Source organism: Micrasema longulum, unplaced genomic scaffold, assembly GCF_059751315.1.
Source record: "Micrasema longulum isolate JH-2025_06_02 unplaced genomic scaffold, ASM5975131v1 h1tg000507l, whole genome shotgun sequence".
NCBI classification, from domain to species: domain Eukaryota; kingdom Metazoa; phylum Arthropoda; class Insecta; order Trichoptera; family Brachycentridae; genus Micrasema; species Micrasema longulum.
In genome coordinates, this window is record NW_028277704.1 from 210,365 (window position 1) to 234,419 (window position 24,055).

Below are 24,055 nucleotides of genomic sequence, written 5' to 3' on the forward strand. Positions count from 1 at the left end.
TATTTTATTTTTTGTGTTCTCACCGGGAATCGAACCCGGAACCTTCCGTGCGTGAATCAAGCGTCTTGACCACTACACCACGGAGGCCGCCGGAGGTTGCTCTTATATCCAAGTTTAACTGCAGATGGAAAATACTTTTTAACTCTTAAAAGGCTGTGGTAAAAAAAACTTTTCCCGCGGTGATGTAACATCGTGATACGAGTACCACAAGAAAAATACACAATATTTTGAAGACATTTGTAAAAAACAACATAGATACATACTGTTAAATAATTCCTGTTCGATAATTTATAAAAAAACATATCATTTTGGCCTGTTACACCAAAATAAAAAAATAAATAAAAATACGCTGGTCTAGCGTGCCTACTGCTAGTAACCGACTGATTGAAAGATCTAATTTTGTGTTTGTCTCTTTCACACAAACACCAGCCACAGAACAGCGTCTCTACCATCTTTGTTAATAAAAAAAAATACTCAAAATTTATTTTTAGACCCGTATGGATTTTTTTTATTTTTTTAATTTTTTATATGGGAGTTGCTTTATTATTTACCTTGCTTATAATATACAAGGTTTATATTTCAAAAAGTGGGTTTTTCTGCTATTAAATATCTTAAAATTTATCTAAACTATTGGGATCAGGAGGGATATATTAATGTGGGCTAATCAGGAACTTCTCAGCATTTGCTCACGTGGAGAGGAAACCACTTAAAACTCTTCAGGAGAAGCCGGCCTGTTGGCAGTAGTCAACAGGCCTTCCGTTCCACTAGAGGAGTGTTCGGCATTTTGTTCCCTACTTGACCCGTATGGATTACAAACAATTTACAAAATAAATTTTCCTTTTGAAATTCATATTCTACTGTTAATGATAATATTTTGAACATTTTTTGGAAAGGTTGTCTGAGTATTTTGTTTAGTTTTGTCTGGTAGTTCATTGTATAGTTTCAATCCCAGGTTTATTAGTCTTGGCTGTCCTTGTCTTGTCTTAGAAAGTTGCATGTGATATTTTAGTGATATTCTCGTATTGTGTCCATGTTTACCAATTTTGTTCAAGTTTTAGTTCTTCGTTTACAATTACATCAGTGGCTAATTTATAAATAAAATTTAAGGAGTCTAGTTGAAAGAGTTCAGTTACATTTAATTGTTAAATTTGTTTAAAGAGTTCTTTAGTTGGTTTTATATATGGAGGTCATATACTAACTATACTATTTTATTTTGCTGTCTTTGTAATCTGTTTCTGTCATTTTGATTTTCTGATCCCATAGTAGTTGCATATAACATATTTTAGTTTTTACAATGACATAGGCTTCATACATTAGAATTTTTTTACGTTTTTGGAACAAAGTTTTAGCTAATTAAATTGTTAATATGAATTGTCCATGTCAATTTTTGTCTGACTATTGTTAGTCTTAAGTATTTAACACGTTCAATTTCAATTAATAAGTTATATTCTCGTGCTCTTTCTTACACAGTAAAACAGATGTATTGTAGTATTGGCATCATTTTCATTCGTATAATTATTTTTCACATTGTAACTTTTGTAATTTAGTTTCCAAATCCCATGTGAAAATGCCAGTTTGAAGATTACAAAAATACAACTTCATAATTAGTCTTGTATCCTATGTAGAAAAGAAAATATCGGCTTATGACGTATCGTTGGTTCGTGAATGATAAAAAAGAATAAAAGTTTAGTTTGAAAGTTACAGAAGCTTTGTCAAAATAATTTTCAGAACATTATTTATTTTGGATTGGCAACCGATTCCTGGTGTATTTTTTCTGCGCGAAGACTTAAGTACCTTTGTAAAATAATTTATTTAAAATAAATTCAGAGCGATGGTACGGTAAAGGAGTTTATAAAAAAAGGTAGAATAATAACTGTATATTCAGACTTAATTCGTTTTCAAACTGTGCTGTCTTATGTCCAGATTCCAGTCCAGCTTGACATAAGAGTTATAAGGGTTTCCGGGTGACCGAAAATGTACCCAATCTAAACAAGTATGTGGTCTGTGATTTAAGTCAAAAGAAAAATTTCATTTGAAGTTCCCACCTAAAACACACATGTACATGCATTCATTTGTAGGTAGATTTAAGTATGATTTTTTATGATTATATTAATATATTTATTTACAAGTAGGGAATCCGAATTAACGATGTTGTTACAGATTGGTTTGAAGTCACCACCGGAGTTCGCCAAGGTTGCGTTCTTGCACCGTTCCTTTTTATAATTCTTATAGACTTCCTCCTAAGGAAGTCAATTCAACTAGATTGAGGAATATCCATCTCCCCCTCCCAGAAACTGCGACCTAGAGTATGCCGATGATACGGTTATAATTGACGATTCAGTCGTGGGCCTTCAGGTCAATGTAAACAAGCTAAATAGGTACTCCGAATGCGTGGGTTTTAAAATCAATATCGCAAAAACCCAAGTACTGTGTAACACTTCGTGGCTTGATGCTCAAAATCCCCGAAATTTGCAAATCATCGAAAGGGTCGAGAGTATATGTTACAGAAAATGGCAGCTTTCTAAAATAATTATGAGTGCAGCTAGGAGTAGCAAGCACCACATTGAACAGTATGAAGGCTGTCTGGAGATCAGATATTTACTCAGTGAAAACCAAATGCCGCCTATAGGCGGCATTTGGTATAACGCCTGCATAACACCTATTCTCCATAGAAATGACATGTGTGAAATAAACTATTCTCCGTCGGATATCACGCGGCTGGTTTGTTTATTTGGAAATTCTTGTAATAATGAACAGACTTTATGCGTCTAGTTGAAAGCGAGGATACATGCAAATTTTCAGAAAGGGGCAAGTAAACCCATCTTATCGTTTATATATCGTAGGAACTTTATCTAAACTCTCTCTTAGTTATCTATATTTACATTATAAATAGCTGTCCAGATTTGAGATGCGTATTCAGAGACCTCACCGATGAGCAGTACAATAATTTAATCGAATTAATTCTGTTAAAATGTTCCGTATTTCGAAGGACAAACACAAGAATTCACATTACTGTGTTTAAAATTATTTCACAGGGCTGTAAAAAATAAAGTTTTCCATCCAATATGACGCCAAGATCTTTGATTAATTCGACCGGTGGCGTTGTTAAAGCATTATTTATATAACAGGTGGATACTATTGGACAGCGTATGCGATTGAAAGACATGTAATATCACTTTTTAACATTTATCATATAATCGTATTTAATATAATACACCATTACCTAATCTATCGATATTTGATTGCATTGAATTAAGAATAGTCCAGAAGGAGCGTAAAATCATACTTGAATACATAGGACTGTGTCCGAAAATCCCCCCACTTTGAAGTCACCGTGTAATGTTGCCAGATCGCGAAAAATATAATCATAACACAAATGTAAGATAATTATATTGAAAAAAAAGCAACTTGTTCATTTCTCGAAAATTTTATTGCACACGCGGAAACATTGATTGACTCAACAGAGTAGATAAGTAAAGGGTCATTTAATAAGAGTAATTGAATGAATGTACATTGAATTTAAATATTGAAACAAAAATTATTTTACATTAATCGGATATTTTTATGTCATGTTAAATAATATTTGATGCCATTATTTTTAAAGATAATGTCGGTCAAATGTCCAGCGCGGTGTTTTTTAATCCGAGAGGTCCAATTTTCATCAGTTCTCTCATTAGATTAGCAAAGTGGCCTAAAAAATTTGACTTCCCTGGCAACACGGACAAAATTTCAATTTTGTTTTCTTTGACAATCAAATAGATAGAAAATATAAATAAAAGTTTAAGTAATGCATTTGCTACTAACACGTCCATTTGCTACTTACACATGAAACGTGATCCCATCCCGTTTCTTTTTGATCCCAGCAGCATTTTCTACACTAAAAACAACTCACCACGGCATAGTTGAATTCAAATTGGGAATTGCGTACTGAGCGACGTCTACAAAGAAACTAATGGTCAAAACGTTAAACTACTCCTTTAAGAGTAGTTTAGTCGCCTTCTGTTTGATGCGCGTATGCGGTTTCTGGACTTTTCTGAATTCTATGTTTGATTGTAATGTTTTAACGTCATTATTTTTTTACGTTTGGAAACATTGTATTATATATTATGTCATATTATGCTAAAATGTTATATTCTGTCTCAACAAATACGTATTTTTCAATAGCAAAATAAACATTTAAATACAACATTAATGACACCCTCAACCCACACATCACTTTCATATTTAGAATCTCAAAAAAGCCGGCAAACATCGAAAGCATTTTGTTAAGTTAAGCACATCGCGAAGTCAGTGACGAGTGGGTACAGAATTACGGTTCGCTTGGTACTTGGGTCTTGGTTGTTAGATGGTTTCCAGGCCAGCGGCCGGTGTGAAGATGCCAACAAAAGCATCAAAGGAAAATCATCATCAATCATAGAAGCTATAAAGTTGTCGCCATGGAATAAGAAAAAGCAAATGGCGGTCGGTAATGGCGTCGGTTTAGGCTGATTACTTTGTGAGGTTATGTCAAAGTTGAATACCGATTCGAGCGAAGTGTTTCTTAGGACACTCTTTGTACAAGAGATATGCTTGTAATTTTCACGTAGAAAGATGTAGATATTAAATAAAAAATGCATGTTTACTTTTAGGGTAGCCAAGGCTTCAAAGTTTTCAAACGGAATGTTTTATTATTAAAAGTACCAACTCACTGGTGCCTACTTAGGTATGTAGGTAGTTTTTTTATGTCTTACCCAGGTATTTCACCTTTTTAAAATTGGTTTTCATAAAATCTTTTACAGTTTTCAAATAAAGTATATAATATTTAGTAAAACCTCAGAGTAATAATGCGCCAAGCTATAGAGGAGCCCAAACGGAGATAAACCATTCTATAACTATTGGGTATTAAGTTAGCTACAGTTCGCAGCAAAACAATGGGCCGTACTCAGGTCGAGAATTGCGAAATGGATATTAATTTGCATAATTTGCAATTTGCAACAAGCAGCCTTTTGTGTGTGTGACATCGTTTCCGAGCTAGTTTTCGTCTTGTTTTTTAAAAAAATAAAAAGGTTATAGAAATTTTAAAAAAGTTAAAGATTATATTTTCTATTTTATTATTATGAAAATCAAATGAATATTCAAATATTTGCAGTTTATGCTATGATTCTGCAAGAAAGGAAGCAACAATCAAAGCAAATGAGCTTTTATGCTTTTAAAAAGTGTGAGAATTTAATTTAGTACCGATGAACTGGTGAGTTAGTATTTATTTCAATAAAAATATTATTTATCTTAAGAGATTAATATTTATTTTGTAAACGAATTTAAACTGTATTTATTAAATACATTTATAATTTCTTTTGAATATATATAGAGTATGTATTAAATAAACATGTTATATTGTTCTTAGAATTTTGACACGGAATCTAACCTATATCTTCCACTATATTTGTGTTCATTTTACGCTGATGTCTCTCGGAACTGAACCCCAGCATAAAACGACGTTTACCCGTATTATCTTGTATGTTATCTATGTATTATGTATGTCCAGTTATCTGATATTGTTCCCTAATAAAAATAATTAATCTGTAAAATCCGAAAACTGTGTTTAAAATAAATAGGCGGTTAACCAAGCCATACAACGAAATCATTTACGGTTTAAGGAGACAGCATTAATAATTCTCAAATACATTAGGTTATTCCCCGTTTTACAAAAAATGACTAAGTGAGCCTGCTTTGCTCCATAACAAATTAAATTAAAGATTCTTTACAAAAACCTATGTTTGGTGTAGATATTCACGAGTTGTGAGTTGGGCGCAGCCAAATTGTGTCCATTGAATAAGGTTCTAGATAGGCGGTGGGAACATTGTGAGGGATGATTGATGTTTTAGGGGATGAAGAGAAATTACGAATATATTTCGCATAGACAGCCATTGTCGCTAGCGCAGGCTTACTGGGTGGACTAATCTGATGGATAATTCGCTGGGAAAGCCTCGTAGATCGGATTCAAGCGTGAATGAACTTGTGTTTCACAGTAACACTAAAAAAAATAAGCATTTTTTGAGTAAAAAAAAATGTTTTCGTTTTTTCCCCTTTCCGCACATAGTGGTGCAAAGGGTAAGCCAAAACCGTATTTAAGTCAAGTGTTACGTAAATTTAAAGTGATCAGTCCCACGCTTCAGAAAAAAATGAAGTATTGCTTTTAAACAGTCTTAAAAATCAATATTTCTCGTCCACCCTACCAGAAGCTCAATCACAAAATACTATCGACGTGCTAACAATTTCTCAGCATGGTTCTTAATCGTATTCGCGATCACAATGCAACATCCGTGAACAACTAATATAAAACGTCAAAATATTTTCGTTTCGCGACGTATAATCCTGCTGCGCAATCACATATTTGAATTTCACCGGTGTAAATATGGAAAATATTTCAAAACTGCTATTTGTATTTATTTATTAATTATACCATGCTATTTATTGCATTTAGCTGGCAGTTGGCAAGCCAAATGTTAAGAAAAGCAGTGGCTATAGTAATTGTAATTTAATTTTCACGTTTTGTATATAATCCTTACTATTCTGTAGTTGCAATAAATTGTATTTTTTTTTATAGTAAACGCCGATTTTTTGCCAGTGAACTGTATTTATTTACGAGGAAAACAAAAAACAAACCAACATGAGCGTTAACTTAGAGATTACACACGCCTTGACTTATGACTGCGATAGCGTAAGCATGTTCATTATTGTTCATTGTGATCGCTCAAATGCTTAGCATGTTTTTAAGCACGTCGATAGTTATTTGTGATTGATTTACAGGAATCGGACCCAATCTTAAATTTATTGTCTTATATTTCACTTAAAGATTCTTCTCATCGTTTCTTTGAATCCCTTAAAATAAATAAAATGTGTAAATTTATGTTTTTCCTTTTTTTTTTAAAAATGTTATTGCTATTTTATTTTATTTTGACATCTGAGCATGTTATTTATTCTTTATTTCAATTCTTAATTTTTAATTACACTTACAAATTTTCTTCATTTTTAATATTATTTCAATTTTAATTTTTAAACAACTTTCATTTATGTTTTTCTTTTACCTTCTCTTTTTTATACTTTCATTATTAACCTTACATATAATTGCTTTATACTATGGAAACTTCACTGGTACATTAGAATTAAGTCTAATAGTGTAAAATATTAAACTTTGTAACTGTACTGTATGTTTCCTAAATAAAAGAAAATAAAATAATAATAAAAAAAAAAATAGTACCTAGACTGGTACATGAAGCGTAAGACCGATCATTTTACCTTCATGTAAAAATAAATATTAACTATTATTTTTTAACAAGATACACGGCGATTCATGAACCAATTAAGTGCCCTATGCACCATTAGGTGCAGAAAAGGAATGATGATGGTGTAAAGTATTTACTATTTGGAAACGGGAATCAGGTTGTGGTAGAGCGGGGTTCAAAAAACATTTTTGAAAAGGGAATATGGAAGTCGAGTCATTTTCAGGGCCTATGAGCTGTCATTGGTTGGTTTACGTGGCCACTTTATACACTGTGTAACTTTCACCAATATATTTATGCTTAAAAATCAACATTTCCCTAAATCTTACAACTGTTGACTTCAATGAAGTACTCTGTGGCAGCAAATTTAAATTCAGCCTGCCTACAACAAACAATTGGACATACTCAAAAGACTGTTGTTTAAAAAAAGTTTGTTTTTGCTCACCTGCAAAAATTCTAATTTTTTAAATATATTTTTCATTCATTAAACTTTTTGTACACAATGTTATCTGTACATTGGTGGGCTTATTGCCAAATGGCAATTTCTTCCAACCAGCCAATAGAATAAAAGTTTTATTTTTATAATTCAAGTTACAAAACATATTCAATAGAAAATAAAGATTAAAAAGCTAAAGATATATAAAGAATAGAAGTATTGGTTTATGAATTACCTTAAATCAATACTATTACTCAATGGAAAAAGTAAAAAAAGGAAAAAAGAGGAAAGACGAAAGGAGGACAGATTTAGGAAAAGAAAGGAGATGTTTCATCAGACGTGATTTAAACAAAGATGTGTAGTAACATCTTTGATGTGGATGGGAGATGATTCTACAGTCGAGCCGGATGGACACATTATGAGTTGGAGAAGAAAGAGGGATTGTGGATGGGTATTAAAAGAGTGCTTTAATAATTAGAACGAAGAGGTTAACCATGAACTGATTAGCGTTGAATTTTTTCATGCAGGTATATAGAAGCGTTAGGACTATGAAGTACATTGAACAGAAGTGGGAGGGAGTGATAGTCTCTCCGCTGTCTAATTTTGAGCCATTTCAGTTGCCTACGATAACCAAAAATATGGTCATATTTCCTAAGACCAAAAATTTACCTCATGTATGTATTCTGAAGTCGTTAAAGTTTATCGAGTTGCTCACTAATCAGTCATGGAAACATTAGCGTAATCCAGAATGGGCAGTAGTAATGCTTGTGCAAGAGTGCATTTGGTATTAATGGGTAAGAATTTTTGCAAACGTCTAAGTGAGTGTAGACTGAAAAATATTTTGCGGCTTAATTTATTAGTATGAAATCGCCAGCATAGATGTTCGTCCATTAGTACTCCTAGATTTTTTTAGACGTATTATAATGTAGTTTTGGGGTTGCGGAATGTAGGAAATATTTTTACATATGTTAATATTTTATAATAACTAGTGACATATTATATATTAACAACCCTGTGAAAATTCCTTTATAAATAGGTACCTACTACATGATTTACACAAGACCTTTAAGACAAGATTTCAATAGTAAGGCATCTTTGCTTTTAGATTAAGTTTATTTAGGTACAAGAAACCTTCAAGTAATTCGATAAGAGGCTTTCATCTCTGTGAGCAATAGTATCTATCCTGTAGTATAAACAGTAAGCACAACCTACTTAGTTGTGATGATCTTTTTATAATAAATGTTATCAGAAAACGGAGGGTAAATGTTTAAAATGTCCAGAAAAAACAATTAAAACTGCGTAGTAAGTCCACTACGCACCCGTTTGCCACTATGCGCCGGATGCAGAAATAGACGAAGACCGAGAAAGACATGGCATGACCAAATCCAACAAATGATTGAAGATGGACATGTCAAAAGTCGGAATATTCAGAGCGCGTGCATGGAAAGATGTATGATAGACAGAGTGATGTGGCGTTCTATCCTCTCTGCCTACCCTTCCCGAAAAACGGCGTGATGATTTGTGTTTGGGTTCATTTTGTGAAAAGCGAACAATTCATCTATGGGATTCGATTCACTATTCACCGGCACTACCCAGTTTTTTGGCACTATTTAATATGCACGTAAAAAATAAGATTTGTAGGATTTTATTTGTTGGGGGTTTGGAGCTCCTACCCCAGTTAGAGATTGAGAAAATACACGCGGTTGCTGTTTGATGTTAATTTATTACATGACGAACAAATAATGAATTATATCGCACGAGTGTTACGGCGACTAGGCGTTAAAGAGACCGAACTTGAACTTGAGTGACTGCGTCGAGCTGGACTGATGAACTGAAATTTTACTTAATTTATTAATTTATATTTCATTGTTATAATTTTATTAAAATTAAATTTAAATTTAAAAAAATAAAATATATCAGACTGACTGACGTTGCCACGCCCTGTGTTCTCTTTATAGGCCACGTTTGTTTGTAGTTCATTTTATCATGGCAGAGCATGTGAATGTACTACAGAACAATGCTCCCGATTTTATGTGCAATACTGATATAGTTGTATTATAGGTTATATTGGATTCTATAGAAAATTATGACATTGCTTTTGTCGGTCATCGCACTATTTCAGGTGAAACGTTTTAGCACGTGTGTGTCATCGATTATGAACTATGAACCCTTCAGATTGTTTGACATCCGATAATTTTGAGTTACACATTACTCACAGATACACATTTTGTAATTTTTGTAACTATGTCGGCATCGTGGTGTAATGGTCAGCGCGCTTGCCTACCATGCAAGAGGTCTCGGGTTCGATTCCCGACCTGGTTGTTATGAAATATTTATTTAAAATGATGTTTTCATCACTAAAATATTTCAAAGTTTCTGGACTGCTACTGTAACAAAAATAATCAAGATACGCTGCGATTGATGTACCAATGCAGTGCCCTATGCACCGCTAGGTAAGGAAAGGGAGTGATGATGATGATTAATAATTATAATACATAAGTCTACCACCAGAGTGCAGTATAGTCGTACTATGGAGAGTTTTATTGCCTGCTGCAATGCCAATATATTAGTAAATGTAATCTGTGGTACCCATGTATCTCAAATAGTTATTAACACCTTTCCTACCTAAATTTTTTTGGAGGTGATTCAAAATACAAAAAAAAAAAAAAATTCCATTAAAACTTGATTTAATTTAATCTCTTGCAAAATTGACCAAATATCGCATTGCTCATTTAGCTTTTATACTGTTGAGTCGATACGGAGATTTTATTTTGTGTATTTTAAGGATTAACATGGTACTTGTTAAAAAATAAAGAATTAAAGAAATGCTAATTTCCCCGGTAATGCCGACTACCTACCAATATAAGCAGAAAAAAATAAAAACATTAAGATATTCATAGATGATGATAATAAAAAAAACTTGCAGCTTTTTACGTACGTAAGTAAACAAATCTTGAATTTCAAGTACCTACCTATATTTGTGAGTATCAAAAAGAAAATGAAGATTTCTAAAAAGACTTATAATTTTTTCCATTAGTCATAAAGCAGTTCAGAAATTGTTATTTTTATCTTAGTGTCTATACAAAATAAAACAAAAAACGCTTAAATTTACGTAATATTTTAGAATTAAAGATTTTATCAGATTTTAAGCTATAGAACGAAAACACTTTACTTTTCAAAATATTTTAAAGTCTTTTAAAATTCATCGCATCAGTAATTTTGTTTTCAATACAACAAAGAATAAAACAAGGGGTTGTTTATAAGCTCTTTATGAAAAAGCTTTAAATTTCCCAATGACGCTTTCACAAGTTTTAGTTTTATAAAAAACCATAACGATATTTCAAAATTTCATCACGACATTTCGCCGTGGGGGTAGGCAGAGAGAATGGACCGCCACATACATCTATCCTGGGATACATTTCTAGCTTCTTCCACATTCATACATCTCTTCATACATGCCCTTCGGTTCTGTTTGCTTTTGACATGACCAGATTTAAGATTTTGGTTTATCTGATTATGGCACGTCTTTACGTTACCGTTCATTCTCGTTATATATATATGTGTTTTGCCATTCTTTCGTCATCCATTCGTTCCACATGACCAAACCATCCCAGATACCTTTTCTTAATCATATCAATTATACTTGACTCAGATTTACACTCTCGCCTGATTTCATCATTCGCAACCCAGTCATACATTGATTTCCCACACATTCGATTAAGAATTTTTCCTCTGCCAGTTCCTTGTTTCACTTCCATACATAAGTGTTGGGACTAAAAGTCCGTTGTGCACTGCCAGTTTAGCTTCGATTGACATATGTTATAAGCAATTACTGTTCTTAGTGCGCCTTTTATTTTATAGTCCGCATTCACTCTCCCTTCAAGATCTTTTTCCACTCTTCCATCTCTTGAAAACATGCTTTCCAGATACCTACACAAATTCTTCCATTTATTTAAGTCATTCGTTGTTTACAATTATTACGCAGTCAGTAGCCTCTTTCCCCCTTTCGAATACTTATTTTGTTAAATAAATTCGTTAAATTTACACAATAAATTATCATCATCATGTCCTTATCCTCATCCGATGGCGTATAGGGCACTGCATTTTTACATCAATACGGAGTATATTAATCGTCTGTTACACGAATGTGCCAGTCCAGAAACAATAAAATGGTCAGATGAAGTGTAAAACTATCCTTTAAATGAATATTTCAAGTTGAACTTCTCAGGAATCGAACCTGGGACCTAAGTATGGTAGGCGAACGCACCAACACCACGACGATATAGTTTTTTTTAAATAAATTTTACTTCAATCACAAAAAATATTATTAATGTACCCCATATAAATTATTGTAATGGTGTTGTACTTTTGTCTACTAAAAAATATTAAATAAAAATTTCTGCGCATCAAAATACGGCAATGAAAATAATTTTAAGAAAAAAAAAAGCCTAATAAACATCCTCAGAAGGCTTGTCTATTTTTGTAATTATTACAAAGTAGATACGTATTTTTTATATGTGCGAAGTGATACAATTGGTATAGAAAATAAATAAATATAAAATTAAATAAAAATTAGCACAGTACATTAATTGCAATTTCTTAATGCATTTTTTCTAATATACAAAATAATATACCAATAAGAGATATTAAGTATATAAAAAAATATTCTAGTGGAAATAGACTAATGTAAGTGAATTTAATACAAGTAAACACAGTTTTTGCTACCGTTCGTGTTTGCAATATGGTCACTAGAAAGAACGGCAATATCCGACAAAAACCCATCGTATGATTTGCCAAACTCGCAGTGAAAGGGGCAATGAAAACAGCAGAGTTATATACAATTAAAGTCGCGGCTTACAAAATTAATAATAAAGGAGTAACTCGTTTATTGATTAAAACATTAATTTTTAGCATGAACAAAACCAATAAGGGACCCAAGGTCTTTTTTTTTTTTTTTATTTATTTTTTTTTTTTTATTTTTTTTTTTTAAAAAAAGAAATATTTGCGTTCTTATGATTTACCCAAATATTTAATTTTGAGGGCCATTTTCAACGAGTTGTAAATAACTCACTATTAGAAAATGGAATCGAGTTGGGGTAGAGTGGGATTCGAACCGCGGACCTTCGGTCCGTGAGTCCGAGACACTAGCCACAGGACCACAACCCTTTGAAACGGTTTTCAGGTTTATGGAGGGAGTGTTTTTTTCACTGAAAAAATAATATATTGATTTCTCAAAAGAATTAACTTAAAAAAATAAATTAGATTTACATGAAATACAATGATTTAGATGATAGAAATACATGATTTTACGTCAATCAATGTTGAAAAAAATATGTATTTATTTTATTTTATTTCGCTTAATATATATTTTTTTTCAAAACATGAATTTCCTTATATCCAAGATTTATAAAAAAAAATTGAACCAAAAATTATACAAGATGTATATTTAAAAAAATAACCTAAAAATTATACAACATATTTAGTAGAAAGTTTAAATAATAAAACATTCTACAGTAAAACAACAAGAGAATCATAAGTACTGTTTCACACAGCTAGGCAAAGTGAACAAAAAACTGTTTATATATATATATATATTATGAAATGCACGAATAAATAAATATACATACCATTCACCATTTTCAAAAAAGTTCAAAAGGTTTGTTCTATAGGAACAATACCCTACACTAAATATATCAGATACGTGGGAATAACTATTGCCGAGTTCATGAAGTCTATTTAATACGACATTACAAGTTTACACTGACCGTGAATTGTTGCTACAAAACGGTGGCACCTGTCTAGTCATTCTTCCGGGCACCCTGAAGTTGATGAGAGATAATTTAATGATATTTAGCGAATAAATTCGTTCTTAAAAAGCGTATTTAAAAAAAATAAATTAATCTATTTACGATAAAATGAATTATTAAATTGGAAAACTTATTTTTCTTAAGTGTGATCAATACTCCAAATATTTTACAAATATATACATATAAAGCGGTTTAAAATGAATTTAAACATTAAATCTAATTCATAGTAAGCTATTAAAGTGCCACAGGGTAACTACAAATAACCTGTTTGTATAACAATTTAGTGCAGCTTAAAATCCTTCCAACCCCAATACAAAGGATAGTGAAATACATTAGTTTACAATCAAACTAAACCCCAATAAAGTTTGGGATAAGACAGTCAAGTTCTGACTATTTGTCCAAGTATTTCATACTATCCCGGAAGTTCGAATCTTTGTTCAAATTAATCCTTGGAGACAGAAAATTAATACTTAGTACAAGAAGAGCTTAGTAAAGATATTACTTGATGATGATATTAAACTATAGAATATTGTTTCGCAAAGTGAACGTGTTTTTAATTGGCCAGTAAAAAACAAACAGTTCATTTATATATTTAAAAGAATTATTTTATGTTTTTGAACATCCTCAGAAGGTTAACAAATTACAACAGGGATGGAGAATACCTTAAATAAGAGAATATGGAAGTCTAGGCACTTACAGGGCTTATGACCTGTCATTGACTGGTTTAAGTGGTTTAAGTAACGAAAATTTGGACAAACTCAAATATTGTAATGAAACAAACTGGTCCAAGAAGAAGTTTAAAAAATTGGAAAATTGTTTTCAGGCGTTGCCTAGTATGTGAAATAATTCAGTCAGATGAATCTCTTCACAACGATAATGGTTTCAGCTCTTTAACTTCACTAAAATCAACAAATGGAATAATTGAAGAAATATGGATGTTCTAACATAGGCAAAATGGTGAATGTTACACAGTGTGTGGCCACTTAAACCAGCCAATGACAGGTCATAAGCCCTGTAAATGCCTAGACTTCCATATTCCCTTATTTAAGCTATTCTCCATCCCTGTTGTAATTTGTTAATCTTAATGACTCCCGAGGGGGTTAAATCCAGTCTTTTGTCTATGAACATTTGGACAAACTCAAATATTGTAATCCTCAGAAGGCTTGTATATTTTTGTAATTATTACAAAAGTAGATACATATATTTGTTATGTGCAAAGTGATATGATTGGTATAGAAAATGAACTTTGTTAAGTGGGAACAGGAATGAAGAACATTTAAGATAAGGTAATGTAGAAGTCTAGGCATCTACAGGGCTTATGGCCTGTCAATGGCTGGTTTAAGTGGCCACTTTACACAGTGTAACATTCACCATTCTGCCCATATTTGAACATCTATATTTCTTCAATTCTTTCACCTGTTGATGTTTGTGAAGTAAAAGAGCTGAAAACTTTATTTATGCTGGTGAGATTCATCTAATTTAATTATTTCACCAACATACTAGGCAACGCCTGAAAATATTTTTTTTTTCTTAAATGTTCTTCATATCTGTTGTAATATGCTTATGTAAACAGTTTCCTAGGGAGTTGAATCCAGTCCTTGTCTAAAAAAATTTGGACAAACTCATAATATTGTTGAAAATAAACTAATTAAAAAATTAACCAAAAAATACAATAATGAGACTCAAACACAAAATGGTTAAATTACTCAATAAATTATTTTACCAGTAATGAAATCATTTTTAAATGTTTATTTTCTAAATTTATATATATTAATATAGTTAAATTCATTGCCTTGCTTATCAAGTCTCTGGATAGGCGAGTGAATATATTGAGTAGTAGATTTGATAATATAAAATAACGCTGCCTGTGTTTGTCGCGTACGAGTTTAAGGGGTATCAAAATATATGAAATCGGTTTAATTAAGCATGTCCAACCAGCCATGATTAAAAAATATGAATTATATCAAAACATAAAACATGTTTCGAAAATGATACTGAAATACGTTTTAAAAAAAATAACAAAAAAATTACAACACGGGGCTTGTTCAGAAAGTAAGTGACTGTGACCATAACGGGCTGTGGTTTTTTGTTTTTTGAGGGTTGACAACACTGAAGAGTAGAGGGAATCTACTAACAGAAATATTATAGCAGGAACACGTTAGTACATAAACTCACGTTGTAGTGTCCAGATTCGTGAATGATGTCAATCAGAAATTTTACCAAGTGCGAGATTGTGTGATTGTTGTGATTTACTTCGTACTGGCGAAAGGAATAACACATACCGATATTGTGATAAGCTAAAAAACCTCGAAAGGAGGTGAACGCTGACAAGAGGAGTGTGCTTGTTGCATAACAACGCCCGTCCTCACACAGCCTTAGCCACCAAGGCGCTCTTAGACTCATTTGGTTGGGATGTTTTGAACCACTCCCGTATTCTTTTGACTAGGCGTCTTTAGATTATCAACTTTTTCATTCTGAAGGCACACATGAGTGGAATTTTTTAACCAATGAGCAGGTGCATAAAAAAGTCCTATAGTGGGGGAAGGAGCTGGCGGGAGAGTTCTTCGAGAAAAGTATGAGCAAGCTTGTACCACGGCTCACCACGTGCATTGAACGGGATAGCAATTGTGAAAAAAAATAGTCATAAAGTGTATCAACAATATCCCGTTTTTTTTTAGATGCGCTTTAAAAAAAAAAAACATATTCAAATCTAGTTACTTTCGGAACATGCCTCGTATACTAACCAAACAAGACATATTACGACTTCACTATAAAGTATGTTCGTATTAACCTAACTAGTTTTTAAAATTATAAATAAATAAATAGATTTTAAAAGTGTTAATTTACAGTGAATATAAATAAATACGCAATCACGTCCCCTCAAAGACACAATTTATCATTTTCTCTTTCGTACTTTTTAGGTTCTTACTTTTCAAATGTAAAACAACTCAAAAGGAAAATAAACGATTTTGGATTGCTTAACTTAACTTAGTTCAATGATTATCAAAAGAAATATCTCTTTTTAGTTAACGGGTCGTAGATTTTAATAAGGATCGTATTTACAGCTTAGAAAAACATAAACCAAAAGATTTATAAGAAATAACTCGAGCCTTCTCAATAAAACAAGACGATTTATTTGTTCCCGAGTACGCCCCATCGGATCGGAAGTAACAAGGGTGCAAAATGAAACGGAAAGTGGACACTTCCGGTCAACCGGAAGTTGAAGATGTTCCGAAATTTAGCTGCCAAGGAAGCGAAATGCTCCCGAGTTGCCTGGGGTGGTTATTTAATCCTTACCTTTAGAATGACAAGATTCTGTTGACTTTTAACTTAAATGTCTCCTGACTCAATACAGATTTTTTTATATAAAGTCTAGCCGTAAAAAAATAAAATTGCTATAAGGACAATGTAGGTACAGCACATTCAACTGTGTAGTGGGTTCGAATGTTTAATAAGTCTATTTATATGTGTTAGTGCCTGTGAACCAAGAAAATTATATTTATTTTTTATATTTTACTTGGTTTTTATATTTAAAAACGTTCGGTCACATACATAAGCAAAGATTTATGAAATATTTGAATGGACTGTACACACCTATTGATAATGTAATATTTAAAAATCAAAACCTTTCTAAACCAAAAATAAATTGAATTTAATATTTCAAACACTTATATTTTTTTTTTCCATGTTACTATTACTACTATCACACCATTTCCCCGTAGGGTGGGCAGAGAGAATAGACCACCACACTCGTCTATTCTGGCATACATTTCTAGCTTCTTCCACATTCATACATCTTGTCATACATGCCCTTCGGTTCTGCCTGCTTTTCACATGGCCAGACTCGTCTTACGTTACTGTTCTTTTTCATCATCATTCTCTTTCCGCACCTAATGGTGCATAGGGCACTGCAATGGTACACCTTGCAGTGCCCTATGCACCAAATATTCTAGTGTGAAAACACCCTTTTTAAATAAATATTTCATATCAACCATGTCGGGAATCGAACCCGAGACCTCTTGCATGGCAGGCTAACGCGCTGACCATTACACCACGAGGCCGACTGTTCATTTTACCACCATAATATACTTGTTTTACCATTATTCCGTCATTCATTTGTTCTACATGACCACTATCCTGGATTCAAACTAAAGATATGAACTCTTTTTTTCTATGATTTATTTTGTTGCCCTTTAATACTAAGGAATATTTTTGTGTTTTTTAAAAAAAAAAATTATTTCCTTTTTTAATAACTATAAAAAAAACCATATTATCTTTTACAGAATACTTTATTTTTTCTTTCTTATGTTATACAAAATCATAATAACTGTCCATTAGTTACTGTAGGAGCAAAAATTCTTTAACATTCTCTTGTATACCCACGAACAGGCCATGCCTTTGTGGGATTTTTTTGTTTACTATTTTTCTATTAATATGTACTTCATTGATATGTAATTATGCTTTATTTTTTAATACTCTGTTTTGTCATCATGTTTATTGTAAAACACAAAAAAAATAGAATAAAAAAAAATAAAAAAATCATCTCAGAGACCCTTTCTTAATCTTATTAATTATACCTGACGAAGATTTACACTCTCGCCTGATTTAATCATTCGTAATTCTGTCATACATTTATTTCCCACACATACATCTCGTTTTTTGACCGCGTTCACTCGGCTTTCATCCTTCCTCTGCCAGTTCCATGTTTCACTTCCATTTATAGGTGTTGGGACTAAAACTCCGTTGTGCACTGCCAGTTTGGCTTCGATTGACATATTATTATTATTACTTTTATTATTTTGTTCCTATTAACTTATTAATTATGTGTAACCAAGTTAGGGTCCCGTGGTAGTATTTTGGATTCACGGATCAAAGGTTTGTTGTTTAAATCCCATTCTACCACAACTTTTTCCCATTTTCCCATCACAAATTAGCTACTACATTTAGTTTAAGAAACAAAGTGAAAATTTAAATATTTCAGGAAATAATTAGAACTTAGATATTTCAACAACCTTGGGAGCTTTATTCCCTCGATTGGACGCGAACAGGAAAAGCTGTCAAAAATGCTCACTATCGACTTCTTGACATTACATTTTGAAAGCTAGTAATCAAATAAAATAAAATATTTAGCGTAAAAGAAAACACAAAATCTAGTCGAACCGATTTTTTTTTTGAATAATGTAACCTTTACTATTTTATTTTACTATCGTGCTCATTTTTAAATTTGAAAAAAAACGGACTAAACTAAAAAAAATAAATTATTAAACTTGCCAAGATGTTAACTTTACTTTTTGTAATATAAAAGTTCGGATTGATTTATTTATTCATTTCCTTATAGGTTGTTTACTACACATTATTTGAGACATAAGTCCCAACTCCATGGGACTAAAAGTCCTGTGTTGAGTTGGAATGAGCAATTAGTTGACACAGACACATGAGTATATTATCACGATTATTATATAGAATCAGAAACAAAACAATTATTAAAAAAACAAATCGTAAATATTACAGTAGAGATGAATAACATTTTATAGAAGGGAATATGGAAGTCTAGGCATTAACAGGGCTTATGACCTCTCATTGGCTGGTTCAAAAATATAGTCGTATTTTCCACCAATCAAATATCTTATTTATACTTGCTATTTTAAATGGCTTTGATGTAATTTGAAACTTTTAAATCTGTCTTTTGAAGATTACTGAAATTGATACACCAGTCAAAGAGATCTCTTTTCACCTTCACCTTTTGTACGAGTAACGATAGAATAAGTTTACTATTTTATTATTCAGGTCCCAACTTCAGTAAACTAATTTTAAATAGGAATAAATCCAACATGCTACCGTTTTTGGGAGCTTCAAACTTATATGGAACGTGAACTTACTCAAATCATTAGATATTTAAAGATGCCTTAATTTAACTGACTTTGTTAGGAATAAGGTTATTCATTTCAAACTTGATTTAAAATATGGTTAAAAATGCAGAAATTATTGCAATAAGATATTTTATAGGTAAATAAAACATCAAAGTCCACTTTCGTCGTAAAAACGCTTCTATAATTCACTGTTTTACTATATTTTTTTTTTCTATACATGACTTTTGAGTTTAACCATAACAATTAATTATGTTTTCTTTTTATTAAATAACTTTGTAATTAACTTTAATATTGTACAGATTGGCTACGGCTATTAGTTATAATATTAATTGAATGCATAAACCACAAATTTGGTGATTCAAATATAAATTTTATAAAATAAATGTGATTAAGGGTCAGATATTAGATCTACTATCATATAAACATCACTTCGCATGATTCCAACAGAAGCAATATTACTGATGATTAAACTGTTAGATCTAGAAACGTTTTTGATGTTGAAAATATTCGTGTGTTTATGTATGAAGTATTTATGAAATACGGCTTAAGATACGTACCACCCTTACTGCTGGGGGCGGGCGTGAACAGGAGACGGGGAGACTTGCACAGGAGCACCGCCTTGTAAGCTTGTCTGTACTGTTTGTTCATGATCACGTATATTATGGGGTTGATGCACGCAGACAGATACAGCAGAATGTAGCTGATGATGTGAAGGGCTGAAACAATAAAATAAAAATATTAAAAAAATATAAAAGTATTTAAAGTATCTATTAGGCAGTTTTTTTAACATGTTGGTAACTCACATAAGGACGTCTGTCAATTGCAATGCAAATAAGATGATTAATATGAAACAAATATTTTAAACAATCTATAATACCTATAATACAACAATATATTTACCGAGGCTGATATTTTTTGTGACAATGTATGTAAATTTTCTTGCCTCCTTCCACAGTAGTAGCCGCTCGATTGTGAAATAATCTACCCACCAATGTTAGAGGCACCTCTTCTTTATTTACATTTAAATCTATATTGAAATGTCACCATCTAAATATTTTAATTGTTTCTTTATCATTTTTCTTTCCTTCCCATCCTCTCTCCTCTCTTCATTGTAAATTGTTATTTTTTTTATATATTTTTATTTTGTTAATCTTTGTTTTTAATTTTAGTATAAAATTGTAAGATTCAATATGTCCATGTATTTATTATTTTCTCAAACTAAACGGTTTGGGTAGGTAGGAAGAAATTCCCTAAAATCAAAATGCCCGCCCTTATATGTATATATGTTGTATATGTATATGAAGTGTCAAATAAATAAAAAATAAAAAATTTAGGTCAAAAATTATACAAATTTTGAGAGAAGCAGATATTTAATTTTATTATTATGTAAATATTTTTTCATTTCGTTTCTTTTACATTTATAATATTGAACATAATTTAAAATATTGTATTAAGTGTAAACAATATTTTTGGTGTCTGCATGAGTGTCTTACACTAATATACAAAGAAATTGGCAATATTTGTGTACATACTGTTTATATTAACATATTACAACAGAGATGAAGAATATTTAAGAGGAGGTAATATAGAAGTCCAGGCATCTACAGGGCTTATGACCTGTCAATGGCTGGTTTAAGTGGCCACTTTACACACTGTGTAACATTCACCATTCTGCCTATATTTGAACATCTATATTCCTTCAATTCTTTATTCTGTTGATGTTTGTGAAACCTTTATTTATGCAGGTGAGATTCAACTAATTGAATTATTTCACCTACATACTAGGCAACGCCTGAAAATATTATTTTTTCAATTTCTATACTTCTTCATGGACCAGGTAATTTATCAGCAATATTTTGAGTTTGTCCAAATTTTTGTAGACAAGGACTGGATTCAACTCCCTGGGGAGCTGTTTATATTAACATATTACAACAGAGATGAAGAACATTTAAGAGAAGGTAATATAGAAGTCCAGGCATCTACAGGGCTTATGACCTGTCAATGGCTGGTGTAGTTCTTCATCTCTGTTGTAATATGTTAATATAAACAGCTCCCCAGGGAGTTGAATTCAGTCCTTGTCTACAAAAATTTGGACAAACTCAAAATATTGTTACATACTGTTTGTTTACCTAATAAAATAAAATAAAATATACTGTAAACCTTTTAATATCCTGTATTATATCTCGTTATTTTTTTTATATTTCGTTATTTACATTTATATTTCTGATATATTTTATATTATTGTGAGCGTTGATTTAATTGTTTAAACATCATTCAACAAAAAAGGTCATGCCCAAACAGAGGAAATTCAGAAACAAAGAACTCCTGATCATTGCAAAAGCTAAAAAGCTTTTAAACTCGAGAGCCCTGGGTGGAATTTGACTGTATCAAAGTGTCTTCTCCACCCCTGCCTGTCTGCTGCCCTTCTTTCCCAGTTCCTCACTTCCAACGCAGTCGTATCTGAACTGATGCAGTCCACCCATCGCATTTTGGGCATTCCTGGTCTTCATCGTTCTTGTGACACAGAGAGAGTTAGGAGTTTTATGGGGTTTTCATCGTCCATTCTGATTATATGGCCAGCCCCCCTCAGCTCAGCTCCGTAGATAACATAGAGCTCCTTTTTGTACCGACAATGCCAATGGTTATTTTCTCTCACAAGGTCATTGACAACTCTGAAGATTCTTATTTCGAACGCTGCAATGGTTCCCTCAATATTCATTGATATTACCCAGGTTTTGGAGGCAAATGTCAGGATTGGTTTGATCAGAGTTTTGTTCAGTATTATATTAGTATTTCTTCGTATTAGTTTAGATAGTAATTGTTTCTGAAGCGCGTAGTAGCAAAGGTTGGCAGTCATTATTCTCTACGAAGCTTAAGGTACGCATATTCTGAAGTAGTCTCTAAAAATAGCACGAACAGTCTGACTAATCATTTTGTATTTTATGTAATACCTAAAAAAAATTGAGATTGGCAGAGATCGGTGTACCAAAGCGGTGCCTTATACATAATTTAAGAACAGATAAGGTAATAACACATATATTATGTTATTTTAATTTTAAATTTTATTTTACACGGCTTATCGCCTTTTACTGTACACAGTAATACAAAATTAAATATCCAACTTAAAACAAATCAACAAATGTAAGAATTGAAGAAATATAGATGTTATTTTAGTGTCAATGTCAAATATTTCTAGTGTATAATAATGTAGAACTAATATTGACTCCATACATATGTTCGGCATACTAAATGGTACAATCGATGTGCCATCATTACTGGGACAGGTAAAATTCCATATTCCGACTCGTAGGTTGAAAAGAAATGAAGAACTGTTCATCGATCAGCATAGAGCAAACTATGATCTTAATTCTCCAGAGACCCGCCTTAGTCGTATTGTAAACTCAAGACAAGATCTGGACTTTTTTGGTTTTAGTTTACAACGATTTAAACGAGCACTAAATAAATAGTCCTGATCTTTTCTCGATGTTATTTATGTTTGTCAATGCTGTTTTTCTTATTTTAAATGTTTTTAGCTAAACTTATATTTTAATTTTAATACCCCTATGAATTGTACAAATGGTCAATGTCCGTAAATAAATAAACACAGGCAAAATGGTGAATGTTACACAGTGCGTAAAGAGAAAACTTTAACCAACCAATGACAGGTTGCAAGTTGTGTAAACGCCCAAGGCTAATATGCCGTAGAAAACACTTTTATCTCGCATATTTTGCATGTAAATATGCTGGATAAAAGTGTTCAGAATAGCACCACAAATTTCCATTGTCTCCAACAATTTCTTCATCTCTGTTACTTGTCTCTGTTGAGATATTGGTCTATTTTAATGTTTTAAAATTAATTTTACTCGTAAAAACACACCCTTAAAAGGGATTCAATAGGGATTAATTTATTTAATACTCAACTCTGTAAAATTAGATTTAAGATTATTTATATCTTTAACATTGGGGCCGGGATTTGCAGTGACACGTAGATTATAATGCTACCCTAACGCATATGGAGGGAGTCCCATACAATGTACATATCTATGTTAATACTATAATTAATAGGGATTCTAAAAGGTTTTGCTTCGCATTGGTCGTCTTTATATCTCCTAAGGCCAGGTTGTTTGATCACCAAGTTAATGCTTTAAATATTAAAAACAGGTAAATCTTGGTGATATGATATCGATATTTATGTTTTAATTTTTATATTTACATTTTTAATATTATGTAGGGACGCTTTCCAGTTTAACACAGAGCTTTTGACCTTATTAAGTTGAGGATATGTTACTGTTTTAGGTAGTGTTTATACTTTTGTAATAAATAAATAATACGGTTATTTAGGCAAGCAGCAATGAGGATTTGCAACAAATAGTCTCTAGACAGTGGCGATTTTGCAGGTGAGGCCATTGAGGTTCTGCCTCACTAGAAAAATCAAACTCCACGCGTTAACAAAGCGTTGCGTTGAAGAAAAAGTTTTAGCATAAAAATATATCAACGTAAAAACAACCCTATTCCCTTGTCCAAAATACGGTTTTTTGCAACGCACGGACAATGCACACAAGTTTTTAGTCTATTAATTTAGTCGCAGTCCTTCAGACGAAACGTGCTGCAAGCAAAACACATATTTATTTTAATGTACATAAGGTTGAATTTAGAGTACGTTAATATCGGTTAGGCGGA

General features: G+C 32.1%; 1 protein-coding gene across 1 annotated transcript in view; it reads right to left on the minus strand.

The window, feature by feature from the left end:
- moody (G-protein coupled receptor moody) overlaps positions 1 to 24,055 on the minus strand; it is a 143,293-nt gene that overhangs the window by 2,198 nt on the left and 117,040 nt on the right. Inside the window, exon 8 of the mRNA XM_088227475.1 lies at positions 19,933 to 20,091. Within this exon, the coding sequence (XP_088083601.1) occupies positions 19,933 to 20,091 (159 nt within the window). The remainder of the gene's footprint in view (positions 1 to 19,932; positions 20,092 to 24,055) is intronic.